We start from the raw sequence: 12511 nt of genomic DNA, 5'->3' as shown, positions 1-12511 counted from the left end.
AACAGAAAGGGAGTCAATGATATTTTTTTAACTTTCTAATGAGTAAATTAATAATAGAGAAGTCCTTTTCCACTATTCTTTGGCAGAATGTCACAAATTAATCCCTTCTCTCATCTTTCTTCACACATTTCTTCTATTAAAGGAGCATGGAAAGAGAGATAAGAGTATTCTTTTTATATAATAAGTGCAATCTGTGGCCAGACTTTTACTCACTGAAAGCTTGTGTTTAACTTTTTAAAAGCATGTAAAACATTGTGTTCTTTGAGGAACCCACACTATCAAAGACTAGACTGGAGGAAACAGGCATAAAGGAAGAACAGAGTTCTGACAGATGAAGAAGAAATTACTCAATGTAAGAGTGAGGGATTAAACCCCAGATATAGCTAGCAAGAGATATTGTGGGATTTCTATTTCTCAAGATCTTTAACACAAACACAATCTCATTGCCTTTGAAAGGTTTATGTATTCACCTGCCTGAGAAGAGGAGATCAAATGGTGTTTTGAACTCTTTTCTAATGTAGTTAAGTTAAATTTATTCCCATCTTTTTCAACTAAGTTTTTTAAATCGCTAATTATTCTACATTTTATATATGAACATGATTTTTTTTAAATAAAGAAGGCATTTAAAGAGAGATGTTAGGGTTTGTATATTCAACTGAAAAATTTTATTGCTTTCTACCTTCTCAGTTCTTTGATCCAAAATTTCAGAGGATATACAAGAATATTCATATTAATCCTTAAAAACATAAGCTTGAGGGGCTGACCCTGTGGCCGAGTGGTTAAGTTTGCGCGCTCCGCTGCAGGTGGCCCGGTGTTTCATTGGTTCGAATCCCGGGCGCGGACATGGCACTGCTCATCAAACCACACTGAGGCAGCGTCCCACATGCCACAACTAGAAGGACCCACAACGAAGAATATACAACTATGTACCGGGGGGCTTTGGGGAAAAAAGGAAAAAAATAAAATCTTTAAAAAAGAAAAAAAAAAAAAATAAGCTTGACTCATAAATCTATCTGTATAATTTAAAACTTGTGTATATCAAAAGCCTATATAATAAAGTGGAAAGACAAGCCATAGACTACAAGATATTTTTAATGTAAGTAACTAACAAAGAATTAGTATCTTACAATAAGAAAAAGACAATTCAATAAGAAAATGGACAAGTCAGGAATAGGAACAGGCAAGTCAGAATAAGAATCTTGACTGGTCATAAATGTGAAAAGATGCTCAATCTCTCTAGTCTTCAGGAATATAAAGCAAAATATGATACCAATTCATATTACCACTGTTAGTGGTAAGCAATTTGGAAAGCAATTAGGTAATACTTGGCAAAGAAGATGTGAAATCCCTTGACTTAGCAATTCTACTCCTAGGTATGTAACTACAGAGAAACTCTTGCATATGAAGACAAATACAGTCAGGCGCTGCATGACAGCTGACCGCATATAGACAGTGGTCCCATCAGATTAGTACTATACAGCCTAGGTGTGTAGTAGGCTATACCATCTAGGTGTGGAGAAGTATATTCCATGATGTTTGCACAATGACAAAATAGTCCAACAATGCATTTCTCAGAACGTGTCCCCGTTGTTAAGTGACACATGACCGTACAATTTTGTTCACTGTAGCACTGTTTGCAATAGCAAGTAATATGAAACTTAAATGTTCATAAACAGCATAACAGACAAGGAGAGAAAGAGAAGAGTATTCAAAGGGTATGGGTTTCAACTGGATCTGCAAAGGTTTATTTCTTTAAAAAAAAAATGATCAGGGCAAAAAAAAAAGGTTAATATTTACCAAAGCCGGGAAGTAGGTATACACATATTCATTACTTTTCTCTCTGTTTCCCCATGTTTTAAATATTTCATTAATAAAAAACTTAAAAACCCACAGCACAAGCTTTAACTCTTCATAGTTTAAATTCGTTATTTTGAGACTTACTTTTCCCCAAAAGCTTTCCTCCAAAATTCTGCAGCATCTGCTTTAGTAATTCGAAATGTGTCTCCTTGAAAGAGGCCACTTGGAAAGATTCCTTTTAGTTCTGCCAGCATGTGGCTGAAGATCAGGGACAGTTTGGTTAGGTTTCGCCTACAAATGATCAGACGTGAGATAATTAAACACATAAAATGATTTCTATTTTAAATGCAGTGAATTCATATCAGGTGTATAATTAATATGAATATTAAAATACATTTATAAAGAACTTCTTCAAATATACTTTCTGGCCAATATTATTTAAAGATATATAAAACTAGGGAAGAAGAGAGGAAGGAACGTGCTGTTGACAATATTAAATACACTGTGATACCGCTATCTTTGTTAAAAAGGGGCTTCAGAAACCGTTTTTTGCTTTAACATATGAAAGACGTAAACATAATGGAAGAAAGATTTGCATTCACTAGGTCCACTCCTATTCTCTCCATTCAAATAGATGTTGTATGGTAAATAAGAAAAACAATTTAACAGTAATATTTTTTAAGACTTTTAATCCTAAATTAATCAGGCCTAATAACTCAGGGCATAAACTAACATGAACAAATTTACTTTTTTAGGATGGCAGATAAGAGGATTCAACAAATAAGCGTAAGAACTTGTATATTGCTATAACCACTCACTCACAAAAAAAGGAAATGTTAGAAAAGCAAAATACATTACTTCCTGCTGTGCATAAGCTTTCTAATAGGATTTTAAACATCACATATAACTCATCCAAATTGAAAATAAATTAAAAATCTCAATAAAAAGGACTATTTAAATATCTAGACCGAACAAATATTTTCACTAAATCAGACCTTAAAGAGGTAAGTTTTAGGGACTGGCCCCGTGGCTGAGTGGTTCAAATGCCATGCATTCTGCTTCGGCAGCCCGGGTCTGCAGGTTCAGATCCCAGGCGTGGACCTACCCCACTCATGAGCTATGCCGTGGAGGCATCCCACATGCAAAATAGAGGGGGACTGGCACAAATGTTAGCTCAGGGCTAATCTTCCTCAAGCAAAAAAAAAGAGGAGGCCTGGCAATGGATGTTAGCTCAGGGCGAATCTTCCTCACAAAAAAAAAAAAAGGGGGAGAGAGAGGTAAGTTTTACCAAGACAACTCCTCTTCCTTTACCAAAAATGAAATGCTAACATCGAAAACATGCAAAAATTTCAACATAAATGTATATGCTACTACTACATTTTAACAATTAGTTAACCTTATTCTAACAATCTCTATTTAATGGATGTGATTATAAAGATGACACACAATACCAACTTAGCACACCAGACGATGGCTCTACTTTTACATGTGTACTTTAATCAGATTATCTTTATCTTTAATGGTATTGTCACTCAGAACAAGACGCCTTGGATATGGTTATACACCAAACCAGCTACTGATTACACTTGCTTATTTTCCCTTGCCTCAATAATTAGTATCTATGTATTCAAAAGTCTGTTCTTGTCATATAGGTGAACTATAAAATTTCAAGTCAATTCATAATCAAATTTGATCGCCTAAAAATTCTCTTCAATAGACAGAGATTGTCCTTTTATTATGCTACACTGGCGGGCCACGATCAGTCCTATGTCTGCCTTTCCTGGATAAACTGCTGCACGAAACTAACCGAGTCTCTCTAGCCCTGGCTCTTCCGCAAAATGCTGCTGAAATCTTTCTAATCAGCTTTTCAACAAATCAGCTTCAGTTTCTTGATATTTGCCTTCTTGTATTTTTAGCAAGTTGTTCTCTTTCTAGTTTCCTATTTGTTTTCTGAAAGCACTTTCAAAAGTGATAAAATCAATATGCTGTGAAGACAGTCTAAAATAATTCACATGCTAAGTAGCTTGAGTGTAAATATTAAAGCACATACACTTATCTAATCCCTAAACTGCACTAACTGTTTTCCTCCTCGTGCTCTAAAATCCTTCAATTATTGCTGGTTACGACTTTTACTATTTTATCAAAGAGGAAACAAATAGACAAGATCAAGAATATATCATAGAGGGATTCTGAAAGATAACTTGGTAGAAAATCTGCAAAGCGCAAATTATTCCCAATGACTACTTTCAAGTTTTTAGCAGGACACCAGCGTGCACAGTGGACTAAACCTCAGTATTTATGTAACATTCTGCCAAATGTTAATCCTTAAAGATAGGCAGGTGAGCGTCCATGATTCCCTTAAGATATGCTAAATTGTTGAGATTTACACATAGAAAGCACTATGTGTAAACAACTATGCTAAACTGTACAGCAGAATAATGTATGATATGATAGAAAAAATATATATCATACTCCCAAGGTTACAATAGAGCTCTTCCTGGAAGAAACATGTTCGAAGCTTACTTCTTCCTAACACTGTCTGTCCCTGGTTTCTCCGGTGTTGTCCTCTCTTGGTTCTCCTACTTGCTTTTGTTCTTCCTTTCGCTTTCCCTCCTATTCTCTTAATAGAGCTATTTCCCAAGAATTTGCTCTCTGTTATTTTCCTTTCTTTGTCCATGTACTCTCTCGGCTCTTCCTTTGCAATCTCAAGGCTTCAAAAACTACTTTGCAAACGATTCCCAAATCTTAGGCCTTGGTAGCTTTCCAAGCACCTACCACATTCCTCCATCCAAATACTAGCACCTCAAAGCAACACGTTCAAAATTAAACTAATCTTCCTTCTCAAATCTGCTCTTTCTCTACGTTCTCTATTTCTGTATTTAATGACAACACCATCTTACTTCCCACAAGTTCAAAACCTTAAGAGTTATTTTGGCTTCTTCCATTTCCCTTATTCTCCATATCTGATTTGTCCATTTGCTGACCATTCGTTGTCAATCCTACTTCTGGATTACATCATCATTCTAATATACACTCCTTGTTACCTTCACTTACCTACTCCACAACTCAAATCACTCTTCAAGTCTCTTCCTATGCAGGTCCAATCATAACACATTTAACTGCCTTTTCAGGAGGGAAAAAGACAATTTCCACAGTGTCAATGGGATAAAATCAAAACTCAGCTTTCATTTTAAGACTTTCCACTAACCTAGATCTAACCTACCTTTCTAACTAATTTCTTAGTTCTTCACTAGTAGCATATCTAGTCAGACTGAATACTTCACCTGTTCTTATACATATTACCCTCACTCACTTTCTCACCTCTGAGCCTCTGCCTATCTGTTTTCCTAGTCTGAAATAAGACCCAGCTTAAATGTCATTTAAGAAGCCAAACAGAAGTAATAAACCTCTAAAATACTCCCAACACTTTCATGGCAGTTCTCTTAGGTCATCTGAACCCATCTTGTACTATACTTATCTGTATGCCAGGGCTGAATCCATTTCTGATGTATATTTATATCCCTTTGGGCATCTGGCACAATTTCCAACTTTATTATACCTTCAGAAAACATCTGAGTGCCTACTATGTACTAGGCACTAGGGATGGATACCGCAATGAACCAAAGAAAATTGCTGGTTTTATGGTATTTACATTCCCACGGGAGAGGGAAGGTCGTGGGGGAAAAGTGCTTTGAAGAAAAACAAAGCAGGGTCTGAGAAGAGAGTCATGCAGGGTTGCTACTTTAGAGAGGGTGGTCTTAAGGAAGTTCTCTGAGCGTTAGTTGTAGGTCAAGTCTGAAATGAAGAGAAGAGGTGAGTCTGGGGATGACCGGGCCGTGCTGGCATCTTTGACTCTTCAAATGATTTTTCCACTGAGAGTCCACCAGGTATCCAGCACTAGGCTGGACCAGAGATAAAATATACACAGCAAAATAATAATGGACAAAAAGCTTTTTCAATTTGTGAGACAAGCCACAAAAAAGGGAAAGTTGTTGACCACAAGGATGTAATGGCACAGGTACCTAAGAGCATTTCAAAGTACTGACTGAAATAGTTACTGAAAATCAATTTAAGACACTTTTCTGCTCAAGGATGCATCCCCCAAAAAAGCCAGCTTCCATTTCTTAAAACCACCAGAGATGTGCACCGTAAGCATCACACTTCTTAAAAGGAAACAGAGTCTATAAAAGTCCATGGGTGAAGGGCATTTTATAACTGATCTGAACTGACATTCTGCTCAGGAACATTTTAAGGTCTCAGGCTTACGGTTCAGTGTCTATAGTGTACAGGGCAGAATTTAATCAGCAAAATCTGTGTAAACATAGAAACTTAGAGCAGTGAGGCCTGATGGCTATTTAGGCTTATTACAAGGTAAGCAACACTTTTCAAAATTCTGTCAGCAGTTCCTTTGATTCATACAATATGTTCTAACATTTCTCCAAAGATCCACAAAGGAACACAACGGTTCAATTTTTCATGAGTGCCCTGAAGAAAAACTGTTTCTTAAGTTCCAGTAGAAGTAAGTAGTACAGGTTTTTCTTTAACTCAGTGTTTGAAGGAGGAGGTCATTTTTACTTCCTTTACCTCTAACCATCTACATAAGTAGCTGCAAATTCTACTCGATAGCTTCCATCTTCCTCTTCTCTCACTACTTCCCCACAATCAAATGCTGATTCAGTACGCAGTGTCCATTTTCTTAAAAGTTCAAGACTGGTGTCAGTTCTTCTTCCCCTATCTCAGGTCCTACTCTAAAAGCCAATGCACCTTTTCGAACTCAGGCCTGAAGTAATGATATACATTTTTCTGTGTATGATTTCACCTAATAAGGGACTAAGATTTATAAGTCACCAATACATAGGTATATTAAAAATTAAATGAGCAATTATAGTTCCTGTTTTAACTTCAAAAGTAGAAAGATAAATACAACTTGACAGGACTCATAATCACCATTTCTTTCTTCTTTTTTTTTAAGATTTTATTTTTCCTTTTTCTCCCTAAAAGCCCCCAGTACATAGTGGTGTATCTTTAGTTGTGGGTCCTTCTGTCTGTGGCCTGTGGGATGCCTCCTCAGCATGGCCTGATGAGTGGTGCCATGTCCACACCCGGGATCCAAACCGGCGAAACCCTGGGCGGCTGAAGCTAATCACGCGAACTTAACCACTTGGCCACGGGGCCGGCCAATAATCACCATTTCTGTAGATCAAGCAAGACAGTGTTGAAAAGCAGCCTTTACTTGAATATGAGATAAACGGAAAACTCCTCCAACGATGCCGGCCGGTGCACTAACTACCACACAAAATACTGAAAAAACAAGCTGTCTTGTAACTCTTGGCCACAAAGTACTTTGCAGAGAAAGAGGAAACGGAAAAAAGAAACTAGTATGGGGAGATAAATTAACCCTTTATAATCAGAAGTATTTATTAATGTTTAAAACAAGTACTGGGAGTAATACCACTCTTTTTTGTTTTAATGAGAATCCCTTAGAAGTACAGTAAGTTTTAAGACGAAAAAGACTGTTCAGAAATGAGTATTACGAGACTGAGGTCTTCTGGAAAGAAATAACGACTTACAAAACAATTAGTTCAATGTACTCATAAAGATATTTCACTTAGGGTTACATTTTTTTTGAAACTCCGTTTTGATAAATTCTATAATTGACAGCATGCTCTGTTTATTCTTTCTACAAATGTGTACCTGAAAATGTATATGATAATAGTCAAGAAAACAAGAGACCGAAAATGTATTTCCTGATCTCCCATCATCTTGCTGTGCTTTGGGGCAGTTACTGACCCTCTCTTGGCCTTCGCTGCCTCCGAAGTAATATAAGGAAGCTGGAAGCAACTGCTACTCAAATTCCCATCTATAAAAATGTATGAATTGCTACGCTATACCACTGATCTGAAACTGGGAAAGAAACCTTACCTTCAGCAATTTAATTTCATAAGAGTATTGAAGAAGAAAGACACGGGAGAAAGAAAGCCAGCGCTTATCCTTACATGACTGAGGACTAGAAATTACGCCAAGAAATAACAATTTTTAAAAGTATATTTTATTTCTGTTTGCAAAGAATTTAAATGAACTTAAGTTTTATGGAATTTAAATGAACAGTTAATTGTATAAACTGTATATGGTGCCTGAAAAGTTAACCTAATTTGATAAACTAAAATACTATCTACTCTAACACTAGGGATTTGCTAAATCTCAGAATGTACGGTGAATTGTTTTACTTGAATAATTAGCACAGAGACATCAAAAATCATCTCAGCCACTGCAAAATATTGTCTCATGTGAAAATGGTTCAAAGCCTCAGAAGTTTCCTTAATTTTTAAAAAGAGAAGCAAGCAGAATTTTCCTTTTAAAAACAATAATTTAGTTAACTGTAGCATCTAGGTGATAGGCGTATGATTGTTGTCAAATTCTTTCAACTTTTCCATATGACCGAAAAATTTCACAATAAAAACACTGGGGGGGGGGGGAATCCCAGTAATTTAGACAGAAATCTATTTTAATAATATTTGTGGATCTAATGATCCTGTATTTTCCAGTGGGAAAATTTCAAAATGATTAACACTTAATACAGTGACTAACAACAAGATGCACATTATATGATGCCATTTTGGAACTGTAAAATATTTCCAAACTGAGGTCACAATATAACCTTGCCATTCAGCCATGTGTGGGCTGAAGAACTCATATAGATGATGATAATGTGAATTCATCAATGTTTTGTTTTTACTTTTTAAAGTATTTTTTTCCTACTCTTTCTCCCCAAATCCCCCTAGTATATAGTTGTATATTTTAGTTGTGGGTCCTTCCAGTTGTGGGATGTGGGACCCTGCCTCAACATGGCCTGAGGAGCAGTGCCCTGTCCACTCTCAGGATCCAAACCAGCGAAACCCTGGGCCGCCACAGCAGAGCACTCGAACTTAACCACTTGGTCATGGGGCGGCCCCTCATCAACGTTTTTAAGTATTTCATTTACTGGTGCCATTTCAGTGATAACTGTGCTGCTTTTCCTATTCATTAAACTCCAAAACTCTTATATACAAACACTACTGTCATCCAAAGAATGCTGAGTGAGAACATACTGAGATGACATTTATAACTCAAAAGCAATATCCTCTGCTCACAGTAATCAGCTTTAAAAATAGACACGACGGAACTTCTTTCAACAAAGCGTCACAGGAAGTCATGAAGTACTGTTTAACTCTTATCTGCTTAAGCTGCTAAAAAAAAAAAAAGGCAAAACAAAAACTATCACCTACAAAAGGAGTCATAAGCCAACAGAGCTAAAAATATCAGTGACCCTTTTTACTAAACACATATTAAGTGTATTTGATACTATATTCATGGTCCTCCAAGCTACATGGTAACAGATTACTATCACACAACATTAACCATCCAGATCATTCTGAGTTAACTGTTTCATAGAATTCTACAGCTAAAGGGACAGTAATCTAAGTCACCAAGTCAATGGGAAGGCAGCAGCCCACAAGAGGATCTCCTACACGCTCCTCATCCTTCTATCAAATTTATCTTAAAACACTCCTTGTTTCCCCTATATGAATCTTCAATGACTTCCCTATAACCACCAACAAAATTCAAATTGCTCAGCTTATAAGTCAAAGCACTCACAATACGGGTCCTGATTCACCTTTCTAAACCTATACTACTCAATATTTCCCAAAACATCCTACACTTTCCAGGCCCCAGGCCTTCGGTGATGGTGTTACATCAACAATATATGCCTCTCTCCATCTCTAATACTTAACATTAAGAACTTACTGTCTATCAGATATTTTACTAAACTACAAGTATACTTCATTTAATTCTCATAATAATGGTTTGAAATAGGAATTACTAATCCTATTTTACAAATGAGAAACAAGGATTTAGTGACATTAAATAACTTGACCAAGGTCAGAGCTAGTAAGTGGCAGAGCAGGTCTGTCTGATTTAAGAGCCCAGGGTCATTGGTATAACACATATGTCCTTCCCAATGACTACGGTTACTGAAATCCTGCCCGTTCAAAGTTCATTTCAAATGCCATCTCCTTGGTGTGGGCATTGGGGCTGGGGGAGTTCTGCCAGTCTTCATCTAATATCTCCTCTCCAACTTTGGATTCCCCCCTCCCATACTCTGCAGATGCTCCATCATGTTCTACCTTGTATCAGTTGCCTTATTCCCCAGTTGGACGACAACTCAAGGGCAGGGGCAGGGAAGGTGTCTCATACACTTTATCCCCTGCGGTAGTGAACACACTGCCTTGTACTTAACAGGCATTCAATAAATGTAAAACTGAATAGGAAAATATTACTTATTTTTTATTTTTGGATTTCAGATTTACAGAAAAGTTACAAAGATAGTACAGAGTGTTCCCATATACCCCTCATTCAGTTTCAGTTTCCCTTAATATCACCATCATATATTGCCGTGGTACATTTGTCAAAACCAACATCAGTGAGGTCCCATTAACTAAACCCCAGCCTTTATTCAGGTTTCACCAGTTTTTTCCATTAATGTCCTAATCTGTTCCAGGATACAATCCAGGAGACCACATTACATTTATTCATCATATCACCTTAGTCTCCTCTGGTTTGTGGTAGTTTCTTAGTCTTTTCTTGTTTTTCATGACCTTAGTACTAGTTGGGTATTTTGCAGAATGTCCCTCGATTTGTGGTTAGCTGATGGTTTTTGCATATTTTGACTGGGGTTATGAGTCTATAGAAAGAATATCACAGAAGTGAAGTGTCCTCCTTATCACATTGTATCAGGGGTACATAAAGTCCACAGAACATCACTGATGATGTGAACCTTGGCCACTCAGTCAAGGCAGTGAGTGTTTGCCATACTTCTCCACTGTACAGTTACTACTGCAAAAGATTTACTTTTTCACAGATATATTCCTTCTTCCCTAACTCATTTAAAACAGATCAGTTGGGGCTGGCCCGGTGGCATAGTGGTTAAGTTCGTGCTCCGCTTCAGTGGCCCAGGGTTCGCAGGCTCAGATTGTGGGCACAGACACAGCACCGCCTGTCAAGCCACACAGTGGTGGCATCCCATATAAGATAGAGGAAGATTGGCACAGATCTTAACTCAGTGATAATCTTCCTCAAGCAAAAAGAGGAAGATTGGCAAGAGATGTTAGCTCAGAGCCAATATTCCTCACTGAAAACAAGAAAAAAAACTAGATCACTCATACTAGAGTCAACATTTTAAAATGATTAACGTGATACATTCTCATTAAAGCACACACTATTGAGGCATAATATTTATAAGTTAATACCTTTAGTTTTTAGTGCAGTTGGAAAAAACAAAAATAGTTTAAAAATCATTGTGAATATTTAGCAAACGTTCACTAAGCTACATTAACTTATGGTACTATCATTATTATTTCCTAAAGAGTTCAAGAATATAATCAGACTTCTCTATATTTCAAAATAAGCTTTAAATTTACTCAACCCAAGTTCTGAAAGACAACTATGTAAGTTACACACTGAGCATTTGTCTACAGCTAAAAGCATATTTAACCCTGAGAACTGATCACTACTTCTCTATCAGATTCCTTAAAGAATACACAAACACATCAGTAACATAATGCAGAAATCTCCAAAACTTCTCATAAACTTCAACTCTCCCCCCAACAAATGACAAAAACTACCAAGCACCTTTCAGAGGCTTATCCTGTGAACTTAAATAAATTTAAAAATACATAGATACATAGAAAAAAACAATTATACTGAGCAGGAGACAGCTCTAACAGAATTTAATCAAACATGTAGAAAGTCTATTTAGTTATTAATTATTTAACTCTAAAGCATATATGACACATGAGACAACCATTTTCATTTAAACACATGGTTTGTCTGAACAAAAACAGAGTAATAACTAAACTTTGCTATTCTCAAAACTTGGGAAAGAACATGAAATTTTCTATATCTATCTGAATCTAAGACTGTTTGGAAGGATCAAAACTAGAGAAATTTTCATCACTGCCATTTTCTTCAATGTATTTTCCATGAAAAATAACCCTCCTCAAGTTCAAGATTCTGTGTCTCTGTACAACCCTGGGATTAGTATTTTAGTTAACAGTATTTTGGTAATTAGTATTTAGTTAGTAGTATTTTATCAAATTTAATATACTTTCATTAAGAAACTATAAACAAAGACAATGTCAGATAACACAGGAAAGAACACCTTCCTGGATCTGACCATCTCGTTATCAAAGCAGACTCGCACGCTTCGGCAGACTTTGGGCGAGTACCAGAGTAAAGTAAAAAACCAAGTGCCACAAGAGCATGGACTGGAGAACTATTAATTAAAACTAGTATAATTTAGGAGACTTCCTGGACTTTAAAGAATGGATGGGACTTCAACAAACAATATGAGAGGGGAAGGGTTTATAGGCCAAGAGAATGACTAAAGCAAAAGTTCAGTAGAGGAAGAGTTCAGGGACCAGCAAATAGACTGGTCTGGCTAGAACACAGAATCATGGTAGCACACGATAAAACAGAACACAGGAGGGACACACAATGTAGAGATTTAACTACCAGAGTGAGACATATTACAAAGGCAGCAGAAAGTCATTCAGGGTTTGGAGCTAGGGAGTGACATCTCATCTGTTTTAAGGCCACAAATGACAACAGCATGCAAGATGAATTAGAAGGAAAATGACAAAAGCAGCAATATCAATTAGGATAGCACTACAGTAGA

General features: G+C 36.7%; 1 protein-coding gene across 5 annotated transcripts in view; it reads right to left on the bottom strand.

Moving 5' to 3' along the window:
• Positions 1–12511, bottom strand: part of CBL (Cbl proto-oncogene) — an 82564-nt gene that overhangs the window by 34005 nt on the left and 36048 nt on the right. For 4 of the 5 annotated variants that reach the window (XM_070623294.1, XM_070623292.1, XM_070623293.1 and 1 more), the window contains one exon: positions 1942–2088. In XM_070623294.1, the coding sequence (XP_070479395.1) occupies positions 1942–2088 (147 nt within the window). Of the gene's footprint in view, positions 1–1941; positions 2089–4851; positions 4921–12511 lie in introns of all 5 variants that reach the window. The other variant, XM_070623295.1, reaches the window with a different exon arrangement.

Source organism: Equus przewalskii, chromosome 6 (assembly GCF_037783145.1).
Source record: "Equus przewalskii isolate Varuska chromosome 6, EquPr2, whole genome shotgun sequence".
Classification (NCBI taxonomy): domain Eukaryota; kingdom Metazoa; phylum Chordata; class Mammalia; order Perissodactyla; family Equidae; genus Equus; species Equus przewalskii.
The sequence above is the reverse complement of the archived record's forward strand: the minus strand, read 5'-3'. Positions and strand labels throughout refer to the sequence as shown.